The 20,384-nt window shown below is 50.2% G+C and overlaps 1 protein-coding gene across 1 annotated transcript; it reads left to right on the forward strand.

Annotated features, from left to right (window-relative positions):
* The first annotated feature begins 18,209 nt into the window (after positions 1–18,209).
* On the forward strand, positions 18,210–19,104 carry LOC119275686. Its single transcript, XM_037556578.1, has 2 exons — positions 18,210–18,389; positions 18,628–19,104. Exons 1-2 carry the CDS (start codon positions 18,242–18,244, stop codon positions 18,780–18,782), a joined length of 303 nt encoding a protein of 100 aa, XP_037412475.1. The 5' UTR covers positions 18,210–18,241; the 3' UTR covers positions 18,783–19,104.
* The last annotated feature ends 1,280 nt before the right edge of the window (positions 19,105–20,384 follow it).

A 20,384-nucleotide genomic window follows, 5' to 3' on the forward strand; every position in this document is an offset into this window, starting at 1 on the left:
TATAACCATCATCGAACTTTAAGCGTGCGGACCCTACGGGTTCGAGAACTACGTAGACATGACCGAGACACGTCTCCCGTCAATAACCAATAGCACAACCTGGATGCTCATATTGACTCCCACATATTCTACGAAGATCTTTATCGGTCAAACCGCATAACAACATACGTTGTTCCCTTTGTCATCGGTATGTTACTTGCCCGAGGTTCAATCGTCGGTATCTCACTACCTAGTTCAATCTCCTTACCGGCAAGTCTCTTTACTCGTTATGTAATGCATCATCCCGCAATTAACTCATTAGTCACATTGCTTGCAAGGCTTATAGTGATATGCATTACCGTGATGGCCCAGAGATACCTCTCCGACAATCGGAGTGACAAATCCTAATCTTGATCTACACCAACTCAACAAGTACCATTGGAGACACCTGTAGAGCACCTTTATAATCACCCAGTTACGTTGTGACGTTTGGTAGCACACAAAGTGTTCCTCCGGTAATCGGGGGTTGCATAGTCTCATAGTCATAGGAACATGTATAAGTCATGAAGAAAGCAATAGCAACATACTAAACGATCAAGTGCTAAGCTAATGGAATGGGTCAAGTTAATCACATCATTCTCCTAATGATGTGATCCCATTTATCAAATGACAACTCATGTCTATGGCTAGGAAACTTAACCATCTTTGATTCAACGAGCTAGTCAAGTAGAGGCATACTAGTGACACTCTGTTTGTCTATGTATTCACACATGTATCAAGTTTCCGGTTAATACAATTCTAGCATGAATAATAAACATTTATCATGAAATAAGGAAATAAATAATAACTTTATTATTGCCTCTAGGGCATATTTCCTTCAAGAACCTCATTGAAATCCCCACAAATAATCCATGGACCATTCCACATCGGCTTCAGACGCCGAATAAGGCTCCAAAAATGAACTCTATCTTCTATTCTTGGCTCCCCATAAACAAAATTAGCTCTCCATGTAGGAGCCATGTCAGAAGATACACGAACATCAATACATCTCGAATTGCATGCCTTCAGAGATACAGTCACCGAATCCTTCCAAAAAAGAGCTAGTCCACCACTTTGACCCTCTGAACTGATAGCAAAACAACCAGAAAAACCTAAAGACCACATAAAATTACGGACACGGGAATCCCTCATCTTCATCTCAGACAGAAAGAGGAGGGTGGGTCGGTGAAGGTTCACAAGCCAGTGAAGCTCGCCAACTGTCGAGGCCGACCCCAATCCTCGACAGTTCCATCATATAATACTCATTGCGTTTGGCGGGGCTGCTCTGCAGCCTCCGCCGGATCCACCGATCGAGAAGGTGAAGTACGTTGTTTTTGTTCGAGACATAACCTCCCACTTCTGTGGAAGTGCCACCATCTTTGCTAGATTTGTCAGAGACCACAATTGTCAGATCGCTCACAAAATTTGAAGTATGCTCATCGGACAAATTCGCAACAACTGGATTCTTGATGCGCTTCCTTTTCTGTCCAGACATGTTGTCCATTAATCTTTGAATCAGTTTACTTTCCTTACCAGTGTCATTAGTTCGGCCATGGCCTCGCCCATGAGAAGATCGACCACGTCCTGTGCCTGACTGGTTATTCTTGAGACGAGAGCACCCCTCAGCTTCCCCATCATACACCCTACATTGAGGGGAAGACTTGCCACAACAATCAACATGCCCAACATCATCACAAGGAGATCTACTACTCTAATTCTTGGGATCAAAATATGAACTAAAAGACTTGCTGCTCGATTTGACCCCATTGGATCTCCTGGACATTTTCTCCGGAGCACACAGCCTCTTGGCAGCGTAAGGTAACTCTCCATTCACATCACGTGTCCTCGGGTTTGGACATAGCATAGAAGAGTGCCCCAGCAAACCACATGAGAAGCAGTAGAAAGGTAAACGCTCATACATAACAGCATAGGGCTCAATCGTCTTCGTCTTCACAGAATTTACAGTAACATACCGAACCAAAGGTTCCTGTACCAGGATTTCTGCACGAACACGCATGAAAGCACCCTAGCATATTCCCTCTGCATCTGATTCCACACGCTCAATCCTACCAATTGACTTAGAAAATTCCACCCCAGCTTGGCCTTCATCAATCTGGGCGGGAGGGCCATGATGTGTGCCCAAATAGAGAGAGTTTTGAACTCCACTTGTAGCGGCTGTATATTTGGATCAAAAAACTTGAGTAAAACAACATGTTTTCCCACCATCCATGGTGAGTCTTCCAGAACAAGATCTCTATCCATCTTATTGCTGAATTCTGTCACAAATAGGTTGTCTCCTGCCAGTTGAATCAACAAGCCCTTTGGATTACCCTAGGCTGGTCTCATTGCCGAAGAAATAGTATTGGTGTGAAGAACAGTGGGAGAGAGAACCTTGCCCACCAGTGCGCAATCCGGGTCGACCAGATCAGCGTCGTCGTCATCATCCACCATCACCGGATACACCTCAACTGTCGTAAGACGAAGATGCTCCATCATGTCTTCAATGCCAGAAGTGGAGCCAGAAGCACCCACCTCCCGCATAGAATCAAGGGCCGCTGTCGGTGTCAAAACCGGCGGATCTCGGGTAGGGGGTCCCGAACTGTGCGTCTAGGCGGATGGTAATAGGAGACAAGGGACACGATGTTTTTACCCAGGTTCGGGCCCTCTCGGTGGAGGTAAAACCCTACTCCTGCTTGATTAATATTGATGATATGTGTAGTATAAGAGTAGATCTACCACGAGATCAAGGAGGCTAAACCCTAGAAGCTAGCCTATGGTATGATTGTTGTTCGTCCTACGGACTAAAACCCTCCGGTTTATATAGACACCGGAGAGGGCTAGGGTTACACAGAGTCGGTTACAACGGTAGGAGATCCACATATCCGTATCGCCAAGCTTGCCTTCCACGCCAAGGAAAGTCCCATCCGGACACGGGACGGAGTCTTCAATTTTGTATCTTCATAGTCTTGGAGTCCGGCCAAAGATGATAGTTCGACTGTCCGGACACCCCCTAGTCCAGGACTCCCTCAGTAGCCCCTGAACCAGGCTTCAATGACGACGAGTCCGGCGCGCATGTTGTCTTCGGCATTGCAAGGCGGGTTCCTCCTCCGAATACTTCATAGAAGATTTTGAACACCAGGATAGTGTCCGGCTCTGCAAAATAAGTTCCACATACCACCGTAGGGAGAATAATATTTACACAAGTTCAATCTGCTGACGTATTCCGTGGCGTGACATCACACCATGGCCAAGCCTTTATTCGAATCGTTTTTACTGTTCCACCTCAGCGCGTTTAGCGAGGCGGTTTCCTTGGCATGTCTTGTCAAAGCAGAGATCGTGTCCCCTTATTCTGGGATTCTCATCAATACAGGCGTGGGTAACCCAACCGCGCCCGTTGGCACGCCCCCTCTATCGAAGGCGAGTCCCAAACGGCCGCGGGGAGGGCTCTTGGTATTCAACCTCTTTATAACGAGACCAAGGCCTGCTCCTTTCTTTCAATCTCAATCGAATCCGCCCCTCACCTCGAGTTCCAATACCCAAAGCTCCAGATTCAGGTGCTTCGGACCTTCAACGATGTCCGGCTCCGACCTGCAAGGCCGGTGGATGCCTTCTTCCATCACGGAAGAAGACGTGCTAAAGCTGAGAGACGCCAGGTATCTAACCGGCGAGATTTCACATAGGCTGCCTGCCCAAGGGCAGGTTATTCCTACCCCCGAGCCTGTTGAGAGCGTGGTGTTCGTGTCTCACTTCCTTCAGGGTTTAGGCTTCCCGACGGACCCCTTCGTGAGGGGGATCATGTTTTATTATGGGTTGGAATTCCACGACTTGGATCCGGAGTCCATCCTCCACATCTCATCATTCATTGTCGTATGTGAAGCCTTCCTCCGCATTACCCCTCACTTCAGATTGTGTCTCAAGACCTTCAATGTGGAGCCGAAGATGATCAAGGGGCAGCAGGTAGAGTGCGGAGGGGCTGTTATAAGCAAGAGTGCTGGCGCTCCATGGCCCGAGGGCTCTTTTCAAGAGGAGTTTGGTTTGTGGCAACATGAGTGGTTTTACATCACCACTCCCAGGGGCACCAGATGGGTGGCGCCACCTGCCTTTCGCTCGGGTCCTCCACAACGGCTGGCGTCATGGGTCAACAAAGGGCTTGACTGGGGGTCGTCCAAGGACGTACCTCTGTTGCAGGGCCGTATTCGAGACCTCCAGGAGAGGGAGATCAATCTGGTTGTAGTGGCGCAGGTCATGCTGATTCGGCGCCTTCTGCCCTGCAAACGTCGCCCCCTCCGCCCGTGGGAATTCAATCCGGAGGGACCACAAGCTCTCCAACACTTCATGGGCGCGACGCCCGTGGAGATGTATAAACTGTTCTTCGAATCACAAGAGATGTGTCTGGACTTGACCGAGGACGCAGGTCTGAGCTGCAATCGCCTAGATACTCAAGTAAGTAGTCCTGTGTCCGGACACGCTATCCGTACATTTATCATAAACTTGCCCTTTAAAGAGCTGTCCCTTGAACAGGAGTGGATAGCGAAAGCCAAACTAATAAGGTGTCCGGCCCCCCTCCCTGAGACCACGCCGGATCCTGTGTTAACCAAGATGCTGGAGGCTGCGCCTTTGGAAGAGGGCAAAGGGGGGAACAAGGAAACTACTACCTCCGCGAAGGAGGCTTGCAAAGAAGGGGGGACTGAGAATCCCTCCCTTCAGGGGGAGAAGAGGACCGCTTCTGAAGATCCGGAGGCCAAGGCCTCAAAGCGGGGGAAGAAATCTTCACCAGAGGGTCCTGCGCCAGGAGAAGCCCCGGCCGCACTATTTCCCCAAGGGAATCATCCTCCAGCGAGCCATAAGTAGAAAGGGGAGTTTTGTAATAAGGGACATCCCTGTTTTTATTTCTGAAGATAACCGAAGTTTTACCTTGTAGTTCGGATCTCAGCAGAGCTCATCTTCGGGGGATCTTCGTCCGGAGATGATGGAGAGCGAAACGCCTCCATCTGCCGCACCGTCAGGCGGGGCGGACGACCCTAAGGTGTCGTCGCGGAGGGTTTCCCCGAGTCCGACAGGGCCGGAAAGTCCGGCACCAACTGGTGTACGGTCGGAGGAGCTGAAGGATCTGCTCGGGCGAGCATTTATCTCAGAAGATCACCGTGCGTTAATGGGTACGGTGATTGAAAGGATTTCATCCGCTTAGAGCGGATTGCATGAAGCCTTCAAAAGTTTACTGATGGGGTTTGAGGTACGCGAAAATGATATACCTTCTGACAGTTTTGCATATAGAATGCGCCCTGTATAGATAGTAGCCCCTGAGACTCGGTACGTTGTCAAAAGTGACAGCGCGCCGAGGATCATAATCTCAGTTGTAAGATGTCGCCTGTGAAGGAAATATGCCCTAGAGGCAATAATAAAGTTATTATTTATTTCCTTATATCATGATAAATGTTTATTATTCATGCTAGAATTGTATTAACTGGAAACATAATACATGTGTGAATATATAGACAAACAGAGTGTCACTAGTATGCCTCTACTTGACTAGCTTGTTAATCAAAGATGGTTATGTTTCCTAACCATGAACAAAGAGTTGTTATTTGATTAACGGGATCACATCATTAGTTGAATGATCTGATTGACATGACCCATTCCGTTAGCTTAGCACCCGATCGTTTAGTATGTTGCTATTGCTTTCTTCATGACTTATACATGTTCCTATGACTATGAGATTATGCAACTCCCGTTTACCGGAGGAACACTTTGTGTGCTACCAAACATCACAACGTAACTGGGTGATTATAAAGGTGCTCTACAGGTGTCTCCAAAGGTACTTGTTGGGTTGGCGTATTTCGAGATTAGGATTTGTCACTCCGAATGTCGGAGAGGTATCTCTGGGCCCTCTCGGTAATGCACATCACTTAAGCCTTGCAAGCATTGCAACTAATGAGTTAGTTGCGAGATGATGTATTATAGAACGAGTAAAGAGACTTGCGGGTAACGAGATTGAACTAGGTATTGGATACCGACGATCGAATCTCGGGCAAGTAACATACCGATGACAAAGGGAACAACGTATGTTGTTATGCGGTCTGACCGATAAAGATCTTCGTAGAATATGTAGGAACCAATATGGGCATCCAGGTCCCGCTATTGGTTATTGACCGGAGACGTGTCTCGGTCATGTCTACATTGTTCTCGAACCGTAGGGTCCGCACGCTTAAGGTTTCGATGACAGTTTTATTATGAGTTTATGAGTTTTGATGTACCGAAGGAGTTCGGAGTCCCGGATGAGATCGGGGACATGACGAGGAGTCTCGAAATGGTCGAGACGTAAAGATCGATATATTGTACGACTATATTCGGAGTTCGGAAAGGTTCCGAGTGATTCGGGTATTTATCGGAGTACCGGAGAGTTACGGGAATTCGCCGGGGAGAAGTATTGGGCCTTATTGGGCCATACGGGAAAGAGATAGGGGCTGCCTAGGGCAGGCCGCGCCCCCCCCCCCCCATGGCCTAGTCCGAATTGGACTAGGGGGAGGGGCCGCACCCCCTCCTTCCTTCCCTTCTCTCTTCCCCTTCCTTGTCTCCTACTCCTACTACTTGGAAGGTCTCCTAGTTGGACTAGGAAAGGGGGAATCCTACTCTCGGTGGGAGTAGGACTCCCCTAGGGCGCGCCATAGAGAGGGCCGGCCCTCCCCTCCTCCACTCCTTTATATACGGGGGCAAGGGGCACCCCATGGACACACAAGTTGATCATCGTGATCGTTCCTTGGCCGTGTGCGGTGCCCCCCTCCACGATATTACACCTTGGTCATATTGTAGCGGTGCTTAGGCGAAGCCCTGCGACGGTTGAACATCAAGATCGTCACCACGCCGTCGTGCTGACGGAACTCCTCCCCGAAGCTTTGCTGGATCGGAGCCCGGGGTGCGTCATCGAGCTGTACGTGTGTCAAGAACTCGGAGGTGCCGGAGTAACGGTGCTTGGATCGGTTGGACCGGGAAGACGTACGACTACTTCCTCTACGTTGCGTCAATGCTTCCGCTTCGGTCTACGAGGGTACGTAGACAACACTCTCCCCTCTCATTGCTATGTCATCACCATGATCTTGCGTGTGCGTAGGAATTTTTTTGAAATTACTACGTTCCCCAACAGCCTGTCCTATATAGGTGGCGGAGCGTCCGGTGGCCATCCGGACTGATCAATTTGCCGAACTGAAGCGGCAACTTGACGTGGCGGATGCGGACATCGCGCTTGTCAATAAGCGGCTTGATGAGTCACAAGGTATGCAACTTCTCTGCGGACACCTGGTAAGGGAGCTTGACGCCCATGCCTTACAACGTGTATGCTTTATGCAGATGGTGCCGCTGCTATGGAGAACCTTCGAGGGGAGCTAGCCCGAGTCAAGGAGCAAGCCAGAAAAAGTGACACGGCTGCCTTGAGGGCAGCCGAGGAGCTAAAAGCCGAACAGGCTGCTCACTGCCGAAGCAGGGAGGAAATGGCCGAGATGGCCGGGAAGTTGAAGAATGCTACCGACCGCTGCGAGTTTCTTGAAAAGGAATGCCGAGCGGAGCAAGAGGACCTGAAGAAGGCCACCGCCGAAGCCAAGGATGCCCGCTCCGCGATGAGAGCTATAAAGGAGGAGCTACGTCAAGCCGAGGATATCGCGGCTGGAAAGCCCTTTCTGCTGCGAAGGAAGTTCACGGATCCGAAGTATGCTCAGTTGGGCCAGCTGTGGGGTGCGGAGGATGCTTATCTGGATTTGGCGGCGAGTGCCGCAGACGCGGTCGCACACTTTCGAGGCCAAAAGGATCACGAAATGGAAGAGCTTTTTTGGTCATAGTTCCATAGTCCAGAGCGTCCGCTTTCATTGACCGATCGTTTGGCCGAATGGGCTGAGCTGAATAGGTTGTCCGGACTTGCCATGAAGGATGTCCTGACTCATTTGTGGCCGAAAAGGCCCGAGTCGAAGAGTTATTTTGGCTTGGTGCAGCAGTTCCTTGGTGCGGTGCCGCATATAGATGCAATGAAGCGGTCGGCATGCATAGAGGGTGCGCGGATGGCTCTTGCCCATGTCAAAACATACTGGGCAGAGATGAAGGCCACCGACGTTGCATCCTAGGATTCGGACAGAAGCCGAGTACCTGCCGAGCACTATTTTGAGGAAGTCCTGCAGGGCGCTCGTTTAATAGAGACGCAGTGCTCGAAGAATATTATGTTCAAATGACATGTATGATTTGTGAAACCATGTTTCAATATAATATAAGGGCTTTTTATACTTGTGCGTTCAAGTATTGAAATACCTCCTGTGCGGCCGTTAATTTATATGTGTATATAACCTGAAAGATGGCAGTCTTCGGCTTCAGCCCCCACGCACATAGTGCGGGGGTGTTTGCAAAAAAGCGCATTTTCACACTTAATCCAACGTCTTGGTCCTGTGAAGGAGGTGATAGCGTAGCAAACTAGGCAACCGGACTATAATGCTTTATCACTTTCACTTAGCCATAGGAGTTCAATGGTGGGGCTACTATATAGCCCCTAGGGGCACCGCACTCTCCCGAATTCGGGGCACGTATGTGCCTGACCAGGAAACGGTCCTTCGTTAATGCGGAGGAATTCTAAAAATTCCGGTGGGTCATCGAGTGGTTGACCAGTCTCACGCTATATCATGACAGTCAGTTTTCGGCTTTCTCTACTGAGGTGCTCACCAGGCCGAAGCAGGGCACAATCGCAGTAGTTCTCCTGGTGCTGCGTTAGCCGATAGAGCGGAACGTAAGGCAGCAAAACACAGGAGCCGGGCAAACCCAACATTTGACCAAAGACATGATTCGGAGCTGATGCATATAAGGCCTAACTCGAGACGCCGAATGCTCCCTAAGGTATTCGGTCTTTATGAAAACAGGCAGAAAGATGCCCTAAGCCCCTGGTGTCCAGGTACGTGCAAAAATTTCTGACGTGGCCGATGCCAAAACGCCAGCCTCCTCCTCGGTTATAGCAAGAAACCGGGGGATGTGTATCAACAAGAGACAGTAAAAAAGGTTTACGCAAGGTCTTAATCTAAAAAGAATCCTTGCAACGGGTTCCTACTGCACGTCTGCGCCTATGTCTCCATTGTGCCGTATCCTGGACGGGTGTAGCACGGTGTTCATCTGTAAAAGAGAAGAACTTAGTTGAAAAAAAAGGATCGTGGGAAAAATGTATTTTGAAATAAACAAAGTACGATTCAAAAAATGAATAAAATTGAGCTTTATTGTCTCTTGTTGTACATGCGTGGAGCCCCTTGTAAGGGGGTACGCGGCTAGTAAGCCCCTTGTTTATTTATACCAGACTCGCCTAACCGTGTCCGGGGTCTGAATGACCTGTTCAGGTGCTTTGATCAGCAAAGCCGGATTAGTGTGTGGCTGTCAAGGCAGTCTCACGTTCTTCCGTATTCGAGGAACACTTCGAAGTTTCCCTTTAATGAGATGATGCCGGGTGGACCGGGCATTTTAAGTGTAAGAGATGCGTAATGCGGTATTGCGTTAAAGCGGGCGAAAGCTTCACGTCCCAATAGTGCTTGATAGCTACTTTTAAATGGGGCGATGTGGAAGACTAACTTTTCGCGACGGAAGTTGTCGGGTGAGCCGAACACAACTTCTAGTGGTAGAGAGCCCGTACAATGGGCATATGGGCCTGGCATCACTCCTTTAAAGGAAGTGTTGCTATGGCGAATTTTGGTTGGGTCTATCCCCATTCTGCGGATTGTGTCCTGATATAGCAAGTTTAGATCACTGCCGCCGTCCATTAGGACTTGTGTAAATTGTAGTCCGTCGATTATAGGATCTAATATCAAAGCAGTCCATCCTGCGTTCCGGATACTTCCGGAGTAATCCTGATGGTCGAAAGTGATTGGTTTTGACATCCAGTGTCGGGACTCCGCTGGGGTGGACCGTGCGACGCGTACTTTAATGGGCGCCGCTCTATTTTTTCCTGTTGTCACTTGAAGTGAGTTTACTGTTTTGACCTCTTGTGGGAAATTCTTTTGTTTTCCGGTGCTCTGCTTGTGGGGTTCGTCATCGTCCTCACTTGGTGTGTCGAGCCCCTTGTGTCCGGCGTTAAGTCGGCCGGACTGTTTGAAGACCCAACAATCTCTGTGGGTATGGTTTGCAGGCTTCCCGGGGGTACTGTGGATTTAGCATATCTTGTCCAAGATTTTGTTTAGGTTGGATAGCTCGTCGCTGTTGTCCTTAGGAGGCAGTTTTTTATTGTTCTGCCGAGAGCTTTTGAATCCGGTGTTGACTGTCGTGCTCTTCGGACTATTTCCCTTGGTCCGGCGCTGGTCCTTGCTGCATCGTGGTTTTCCATTTCCATCCCTGACTTCGGACGTACTTGGGTCGCTGGTACTGCACCTTGCTAGCCAGCTATCCTCTCCCGCGCAAAAGCGGGTCATGAGGCTTGTTAGTGCGGCCATTGTTCTTGGCTTTTCCTGGCCGAGGTGTCTGGCGAGCCATTCATCTCGGACGTCATGTTTGAAGGCTGCTAAGGCTTCGCCGTCCGGACAGTCGACTATTTGGTTCTTTTTGGTGAGGAACCTGTTCCAGAATTTGCAGGCTGACTCTCCGGGCTGTTGAGTTATGTGACTTAAATCGTCTGCATCCGGTGGGCGGACATAAGTCCCCTGAAAATTTGCCCAAAACGCATCCTCGAGCTCTTCCCAACTTCCAATGGTATTTTCTGGGAGGCTTTTGAGCCAATGCCGGGCTGGCCCTTTGAGCTTGAGGGGTAAGTATTTTATGGCGTGGAGGTCATCTCCTCTAGCCATATGTATGTGCAGGATGTAATCCTCAATCCAAACTCCAGGGTCTGTTGTTCCGTCGTATTCCTCTATGTTTACGGGCTTGAATCCCGCTGGAAATTCATGATCCAGCACCTCATCGGTGAAACATAGGGGGTGTGCAGCGCCCCCGTATTTGGGTGTGTCGTGATGTTCGAATACTCGACGTGTTGTATTTCTTTCTAGAGCTTGCTTTCTTGGCCCATAGATAGACCTGACTGGGCCATCCTTTTGGTGCGGATCCTTATGTGGATCGCGTGCCGGCTTGTGTGCGGCGCCGCTTGCCGCTCTATGTTTGCCATGTGGTCGTCTATCCGACCGGGCGACCTCTTTGTTTTTTGATTGTGGGGGCTCTACGGCCTCCTCGTCAAATTCGGGCAGTAGTTTACGCTTCGGGTAGCTCTTTGTTTGGCGACTATCGCCGTATTTGTCTGCGGTGTTGAGTACTTTGCCCCATCTCATTCTGAGTGCGTCTTCCGCTGTTTTGAGCTTCCGCTTCTGCTTCTTCAGACTACGTGCAGTGGCGACAAGCCTTTTGTGGAGGTTCTTCTGTTCCAACGATGTGTCCGGCGTGAGATCGTCCGGACTGTTATCTTCGCCGGGGACGGATTGTTTATCCAAGTTATCCTGTTTGGATGGTTGCTCGAGGGCATGTTCGTTGTCCACCGGTTCGCCTTGCTCTATGGCTGGGTTTGTATGGGTGCTGTCTTTGTCGAGGCGAGACTTTGAGCGGCGCTTACGTCGCCGTTTTGACTGCTTTTCGAGGGAATTATCCTTCGCAGCGTCCCGTTGTTCCTCGTTATTGCTTCCTTTAGGTGTGTCCACCATCTATACATCGTGAGTTGAGGTGGCCTTCCAGTGCCCTGTAGGCGCTGGTTCTTGGTCGTCTCCGGCATCGTCGTCCATACCATCGATGTTTTCGGAGTCAAAGTCAAGCATGTCGGTTAAATCATCGACAGTGAATACAAAGTGGGTGGTGGGTGGGCGTTGAATTTCTTCGTTGTCCGTGTCCCAACCTTCCTGACCGTAGTCCGGCCAGGGCTCTCCTGATAAAGAGAGAGACTTTAGTGAATTCAGGAGGTCGCCAAAGGGCGAGTGCTGAAAGATGTCCGCAGCGGTGAACTCCATGATCGGCGCCCAATCAGATTCGATTGGCAGGGGCGCGGAAGGTTTGGAGTCCGGAGAGGAGTCCGGCACCTTGGAGTCACGAGCTTCACAAAGGACAGGGTTGGTATTCGGCTCTATCGCCGTAGAGGTAGCATCCCTTGAGGCGGTGTCCAGCCACCCGTCCTCGATCGGCGCAGTCGGCTCCGAGCTAAGGGTCGGAGCGGACACTTGTGCGGCCTCCAGGGCACTGTCCGGCAGCAGAGCTAGGTCATGCCCATCGTGACAGTGCGGCGCGCTTGGCTGTGGCTCGAACCCGTCGAAGATCAAGTCTCCGCGGACGTCAGCCGTATAGTTCAAACTTCCAAATCTGACCTGATGGCCAGGGGCGTAGCTTTCAATCTGCTCCAGATGGCCAAGCGAGTTGGCCCGCAGCGCAAAGCCGCCGAATACGAAGATCTGTCCGGGGAGAAAAGTCTCACCCTAGACCGCGTCCTTGTTGATGACCGAAGGAGCCAACGGGCCTAAAGGTGACGACACAGAGGAACTCTCAATGAAAGCACCAATGTCGGTGTCAAAACCGGCGGATCTCGGGTAGGGGGTCCCGAACTGTGCGTCTAGGCGGATGGTAACAGGAGACAAGGGACACGATGTTTTTACCCAGGTTCGGGCCCTCTCGGTGGAGGTAAAACCCTACTCCTGCTTGATTAATATTGATGATATGGGTAGTACAAGAGTAGATCTACCACGAGATCAAGGAGGCTAAACCCTAGAAGCTAGCCTATGGTATGATTGTTGTTCGTCCTACGGACTAAAACCCTCCGGTTTATATAGACACCGGAGAGGGCTAGGGTTACACAGAGTCGGTTACAATGGTAGGAGATCCACATATCCGTATCGCCAAGCTTGCCTTCGACGCCAAGGAAAGTCCCATCCGGACACGAGACGGAGCCTTCAATCTTGTATCTTCATAGTCTTGGAGTACGACCAAAGATGATAGTTTGGCTATCCGGACACCCCCCTAGTCCAGGACTCCCTCAGCCGCGGCAGGGACTTCCTGGACAATCGGCGGCGATGCAAAAGCACCATCCCCTCTCAGCCAAAAGAAGATGATCCACTTGCGCGCCAGTACATCCACCATCCCCCGTCATCACCACGCTAGTAGCCCCGACAGGATCTCGTCCCGCCATTGCCAAGGGTGGGCAGCAATGCAAGGATTGCCCCTGAATCACCCCGAACGAGGCAGCGAAACGAGAAACTATCGGTTCCACAAAAGCGTAGGGCAAGAATAAGGGAAGGGAGAAATCACAACGAGAAAAACGCGATCAAATCACGGTCTCATATGATGCTCAAACCCCTGGGAACTGCTTTCGCAAGAACGTCGGCATGCCCAGGAGAGAGAGAAACGGTTCCGCCGGGCACTGCAGCAGGTTGTGCTCGCGTTCCTACTCTACATCGGCATCGGTTTTTGAGGGAAAATGCAATCTCAATGCTAGTCGCAAGACTGGCTTGCAAAGATGAAGCTGCTCAATTGATTATTAGAAAACTCCGGTACCGCTCCCGCTATGGTTCCCCGCCGCCGCCGGCGGGCCATAGGACCTTCCCGCCGCCGCCGACCGCCCGGCGCGGTGCCTCACTTCCCCGCCCCCGCTTCCCCCGCTCCCGCCGTCGCCGCCCGTCCGGCGCGGGCGCCCCGCCCCGCGCCCCCTCCCCTATCCCTCCTCCCCATCCCGCCGCCTCCCTCCGCCTCGTCCGCCCCTTCTCCGTACTTCCCCCTCCCCCGCCATCGCCGGCGGTCGCCCCCAGATCTGGCCGGGTGGTGTCGGCGGCGGCGGGCTGTTCCTTACCCGCACGCGCTCCTCCTTCCCGGGGTAGGGGGAGGCGGCGATGATGCTTGACCGGTGGCGGTCCGGTGTCCTAGTGCGGAGGCCGGCGGCGCTCACCGTGGTGGTGCCGCCTCTTGGCGGCGGGGCGGTCCGGTGGTGCTGGTCGACCGGTGGCGTGTCCCCGGCCCAGATCTGGGCCCGTAGGGTCCCTTCTGGGTCCTTGCGGGTCGGCTCCGGCGCGACCGCGACGCCTTCTGTATGGGGAGGCCAGGGAGCGGCTTGGATTGGGACAGCGACGCCGACGGCGTGCCAGCTGTTGCGCGAAGGCGGAAGCTATCCGGGCCTGTGGGGCCACGGGCCCGGTAGGCTTCTGCTATGGCGTCCGCTCGGCTGCCGTCGTGGACGGTGGAGGTGGGGCCCGCCCGTATGCCGACGGTGTTGCTGCCCTAGTCTCGGCTCCTCTTCTTTGTTGTGCAGACCATCTTCGCGGTATCGTGGTGAGACAACGTATGAAGCTTCATGTCCGTGTTGGCGTTGGGTGGTGGTCGGTTTGATGGCGAGCTCCGAAGTGCCTAAGATAGAGGCTGAGATCGGGAGAAATCCATGTTGGCTTGGCACAGCCATAGGATGAAGAGCGTTGGTAGGGGATCACGGATGGAAGCACCAAGCGGGTGCAGGCAAGCCCCAAAATCACTAGTTAAGGAGTACTCCTTGCGGAGATCATTCCAACTTCCCCAGGTTGCGACAAGTGACGCGCTGCATGTGGGCCACTTGTCGCAACCTGGGAGTTTTCCCTTTTTTCGTAGATCCGTTTATTCAAAACGTTTTATCTCTTAAATCGTGCGTCCAAATCTCGAACCGCTTTCGCCGTTGGATTCCTCGCGTCGAGATCTTCAAAACTAGATCCCATGTTGATAGGTTTTGACAAACTTTTTTTTTCACGAAAAAACCGGACGAAAAAACGCGACGAAAAAACCGAACCGGGGACATGGGTTTTTTCCCTTTCCAAAAGAGGCACGCCCGTGCCTCTGACGAAATCACAACCATGCCTCTCGCGGAAGCAAAACCGTGCCTCTCGCGGAAGATAAAAAAACAGAAAACGCATTTTTCTCCTTTCCGAAAGAGGCACGCCTGTGCCTCTCGCGAAAGCGCAACCGTGCCTCTCGCGGAAGCAAAACCGTGCCTCTCGCGAAAGAAAAAAACTGAAAACGCGTTTTTCCCTTTCCGAAAGAGGCACGCCCGTGCCTCTCGTGGAAGAAAAAAAAACAGAAAACGTGTGTTTTTTCGTTTCCGAGGAGGCACGGCCGTGACTCTCGCGAAAGAACAACCGTGACTCTCGCAAAAGGAAAAAAAAACAGAAAACAGTTTTTTTCTATTTCCAAGAGGCACGGTCGTGCCTCTCGCGAAAGCACAACCGTGCCTCTCGCGAAAACAAAACGTGACTTTCGCGGGAAAAAATGCGTTTTTTGCGCAAAAAATATTTTATTTTTTTTAAATATATTTATTGAAAAGCTAGGGAAGACCGGTGGAAAACCAAAACGTCAAAAAACCCGAAAAAAACATTTAAAAAGCTGAAAACGCGTGCGAAAAAAAAACAAAATCCGAAGAAAGCGCTCAGAGCGCGACACGTGGCGAATGGCTAAGAGCGCACCAAGTGACACTGATCGTTGCGAGGCTCTCAAAGGAGCGCTCGTTAATTAGTTGCTTCCGGCAAGCCCCCCTCCCCTACCGAAAGACAAGACGGGGGAAGCGTTTTCCTTTTTTGGGCGGGGGAAGCGTGACGTCGTTAGGGAGTGCATGGCCCGTGGGTCCGCGGTGAGATGGTCCCATTCCAATGTGTGAGTGAGAAGTCAGCTCAATAGCCCACACCAACGCGTAGAGAGCCAGGGCCCAGGTTCGAGCCAGCCAGCAGCCAGCGAGGAACGACCACTCAAAAAAGAAAAAGCGAGGAGCGACGGGCTAGGTCGCTCCGCCGCGCCGCCCACCGCCTCCTCCGCTCCGCCGCGTCGGGCGCCAGGCGCCGTATCCGCTGCGGCCGGTCGCGGCGTCGAGCACGTCGAAGCGTTCCCCGCAGTCTCGTCACCTAGCTTCTATCAACGGTAGTTTCCCCAAGACCCCCAATCCCCATCCCGTCTCGATGGCTCACTCATTTTTCTTATCGATTTCATGCCATGGAGATAAAAGATGAGAAGATTAATATACTGTAGTGCTGTTGTTTTGCCATGTTTTATCTACCACTACTTCTACTTTGTTTGTCATTAGGCATATTCAGATTATATAGTAAACAATTGTGCAGTCCAGCCATGCTTACTTTTGGGAATAGCATAAGCGCTTACTTCTTGACCCTGTGTTTTTATTCCCAATTTTATTTAGCCTTTTGTTTGAGAGGCAAATTGAACCCTGCCACAGACGTTGGAATCTGCGATTCTTTTTTGTTTCCAAAATCCACTCCAATGTACGAGTGTACTGCTGAAAGCTATGCTACAGTTCATTGCTCTTGTGGTCTTACTGCTTTTGTTATTTGCATATAGTCTCATTGCACAATTGCATTAAGTTATCCACGGTTCATCTCTCGTTTTGTTTGCTGTCAGCTGTCCTATAGACTATGATCATTGCAATACTTGTTACATGTTGATTTGTTTTCGCACTAAGAATCTCTGTACCGCTCATCAGTTCTCACTAGTGCGATAAATATGGTATTTGCTGTCAGCATAACAAGCATTGGCATAGTTTTTGTTTGTAAGTTTGGTGCCTCACTTTAATTACTGTATTATTTATCATATGCACACGCCTACTCATAATGCAAGAGGAGATACATCCAGGATGTTTTCTTCTGCTATTGCTGAAGCCCTAGGTAGCTTGCTTGGAGCGTTCTAACTTCTAAGTGTGTTTTGTTCTGTAAAGTGAACTACTGAGTCCAAAATTTTCCTTTTCTCTGAGATATCCTGATCAATCCATCAGTTTGCTGCAGATTGATTTGATTGCTATTCTGGTAGTTGCTTGTCGTCCCATGGCACTGGGGGTTCAACTGAAACCTCACGCACCACTTTAAGTCCACCCTGCTTGCCACAGGCTATTGGCTTGTTGTGTTAGTGCGTGAATGTCTCATTCAGGCAATAGGATGAATATCTGGTGGGCATGGTTTTCGAGTCGCGACTCATGCGAGTTGCTCTGGGGCAGCGACTCGGAAGAAGTCGAGCCTGCGTTGTGACTAGTCGCGACTCAGAGTCGAGAGTCGACACTAAGCTGAATCGACCATATTTTTGCGACTCATAGACTAGTCGTGACTAGTCGAGCGACTCGAAATCCATGCTGCTGGGTGTGTGGTCTTGGCATGTCGATGGCAGGGGGTTGTAGGGTTGACATCTCTTTTGTTTGAGAGATCTTGGTTCGCCCACACTAGATTATGATAATGGTATAAATCTCGGTTGTTTGCCAGATTGTCTTAACTATGCAACTTCCAACATACATTGGCCAAAGGAATTCGACATCGTGAAGTACCACTAATCCTAGCCTACATGGTGTCTATCAATAGAATGGAGAATTGTGGGTTGAACATAGCGACCAAAACAGTGTATGTATTACTTAGTTGTGAATATGGTAAAATAGCATGTCCAAACCCAGCAGTTGGTCCTGATGAATTCGACCCCCTAAGATCCAACTTAGACAATAATCAGGCAGAATGTCTTTCATTATGACAAAAAGGCAGAATGTCTTTGATTTGCATATTATTGTGTTAATTTGTGTTTTGACCAGGACAAATTATGCATCATACATCTCATTTGTCAAATCTACAGTTCTACAATTTGACATTGTTCTACAACTTCCAATTTTCCCTATCACGGTATTCATTTTTATTCTGCTTTAACCTGTTTGCCGCGCTGTGTTCTCTAATCTCTACTGGATGTGGTGATAGGATGTTGCTTCATATGTCCCTGTTCCTCTTCAAAATCACTTAATCACATGTAGTCATATGGATGATCACATACTTGGCAAGAAGTTTATTCTCTAAATTTGTGCCCTTTCATGAACAAGAACTTCCACTTCCTTTGAAGGCCAAAATACGAAACAGTGGTAACACACAATTCTAGTTCACCCTTCACTCTTTTGGAGCATGGACGTTGGATATGTGTTTGTAGTGTGTTACTGTAAATCTAAATTGATTAGCTGCTGTGAAATTCTCTTAGTTTATGTGCTAAGCAAATAGATGTGTACTTATTATAATCCATGAGAAATCAAATCAGAGCATAATCTATTTGCATTCATTATCCTATCAGGCAGCTGATGTTACATTTAAAAAATGATATCACATCCGCCAATATTATTTGTTACTTTCTGCCTTTTGCATTTCATTCTTGAAATTGCTTGGGAAGGAAAAGATATTAAACTACAAATAATTTCAGGAAGCAAAGTGCTCTGAAGTCCGAACTGCTGAACCTCTTGTCAACTCCAGCAAACTAGCAGAGCCTTCTATCACCAAATAAAAGGGTTGTGATGTCGCTGCGACAGCTACTGGGATGGTCAGATGGAGAGGTGATGCGGCCGGAGTCAAAGCCCTGCTCCCGACTGATGCGCCACACTGCTGGTATCTTCTCAGTTGGTGGTGGCCTTGCTTTCTGGGTGCTTTGCCGCCTTCACTATGGTAATTCTTCCTAGTCATCCACATATTTTCCGTTTCAATATCTGCTCTATTCATCTTCACCCGTATGTTTGTTAATATTACCATGAAGGTTGTGAATATCATTTTTTTTACTATTCCATATATTAGTGCGAGTGTAGTTTGGGCCTTTTCTTTAGCAGTAGTTTTGGCCTTTCGGGTGTTGGTCATTCGAAGCAATTGAAAACTGAAAGTATTTTGCTGACACTGTTTCATTATCTAGGTCCAAGGATAACGGTTCCAAGGAGTCTCAGGTGGGCATCCTGTGGAGCGATGGGCACGAGCGCGACGGCAGCCATGCTTGTGCGGCTCTTCAGCCCGGAGTGTGAACCGCAGAACATAGCAGCTTTCGACAGACCTGAATACAAGCCTGCATAGTGTCATGGGAATCCAGTGCCAGGTCTACCAAGCCCTATGCGAGTTTGCTGATTCGGCCCTTGGTATCTGCCTTGCAAGATGTTTATGCATAAATGTACCTCCCCTGAAATTGGACACCTCTGTGTTTCCTACACTCTGGCCGCCGTCATTTTGTTCTGAAACTAGGAGCTTTTTGCATCAAATTTGGAGCTAGTACCTTTTTGCATCAAATTTGGTTTCCGTTGCTCGCGAAGTGAGGTAGTGATGTATTGCTGAACACATTTTGAATGCTGATAAGTTATACTCAGTTAACCTGATGGCTTCCGTGAGATACATAAACATACTCCGATTTGACCCGATGATGTTTAGTAATAATAGGCGCTGGCTTCCAGTGTTTAAGCCTTGGTTACTGCTCCCTCTCGTTTGGAGTAATGTACAGTATCTTAGTATTGTCCAACTGCTGAAGGCAAGCCCGTTTCTGTCCGTCTGGGACAAGGATCCGAGTTGATGCTAATCTTTTGGCAGTTTTTTTCCCTTTTTTTTACAGTTAAAACCTGCTATTTTTTTTACAGTTACTTGCTTCCAATTAATCCGGGATATGTTTTAAGAACTAGAAGTGGACTCGGTGTTGGTATCGGACTTTGTGCAAGTCTACATATATATTCCATCGTCGGAACGTCGTACTATAGTTGAGAAGCACATCAAATCTTTCCTTTGTTTCGCGTCGCAGCAACGAGAGACGCTCTCGACGTCGCAATGCAGCTAGTGCTGTGGGACTGCTGCCCGCCGTGCGCGCCGGACCCGGCGGGCGCGGACGGCGGCCACTACGAGGAGCTGCCGGTGTCGGTGCCGCCGCACGTGCCGCAGGGGCTGAGCAGGGACGACGCGCCCGGGCTCGGGCTCGGGCTAGACCAATGGGAGGAGGGCGCGTACGCGGAGGCGGTGGAGCAGCTGACCGCGCCGCCGCCTGAGATCACGGGGACGGGCACCGGCGCCGGAGACGCGTGGCCGTGGCTACGGGCGGTTTTCGCGTCGCTCTACGAGAGGGTGGTGGCGCCCGTGTCGTTCTGCGGCCGCTCGTGACGAAACTAAAAGCTGGTCGTGCCTCGTGCGTGCGCGTGTAGGGTGCACAGATGGCGAATTCTGGACGCACAGCACGGGCCAGAAGCTGCCATAGTGCTATGTCCCCGTGAGATCTTTCCGGCGGACAGGATAACGATACGCTTGGCCGGCCCTGCGCTTTGCGTCGGCGTGCAGGCGTTTCGCTTACGCCGCACATGTTGCGATCGCGTGTTTCAATCTGTGTCGTTTCGGAGCCAAGAAGAATCTATGCTCCAAGTCGACGAAGCATTGGGCATCTCGAGTTCTCCGGGTCGAAAGGATACTCATCTTCAGAAGACCCTCCTGCGACGATCGTATGGGCAACAACTCCAAACGGAGAGCGCGCTGGCCGGAATAGACTCCAGAGCACCTTGTTCGATTCAGGAGGACTTCGCACCGGGAATCTGATAGCTACATGTCGTTCTAATTTACCCCATTCTTTCCATTTTCCTTTTTGTTCAGAAGTTCACGGAGGCTAAGATAAGTAGCTACTTGTATATGGATTCAGACTTAGGTGAAACG

The sequence above is a fragment of the Triticum dicoccoides genome, chromosome 3B, assembly GCF_002162155.2.
Source record: "Triticum dicoccoides isolate Atlit2015 ecotype Zavitan chromosome 3B, WEW_v2.0, whole genome shotgun sequence".
NCBI classification, from domain to species: Eukaryota; Viridiplantae; Streptophyta; class Magnoliopsida; order Poales; family Poaceae; genus Triticum; species Triticum dicoccoides.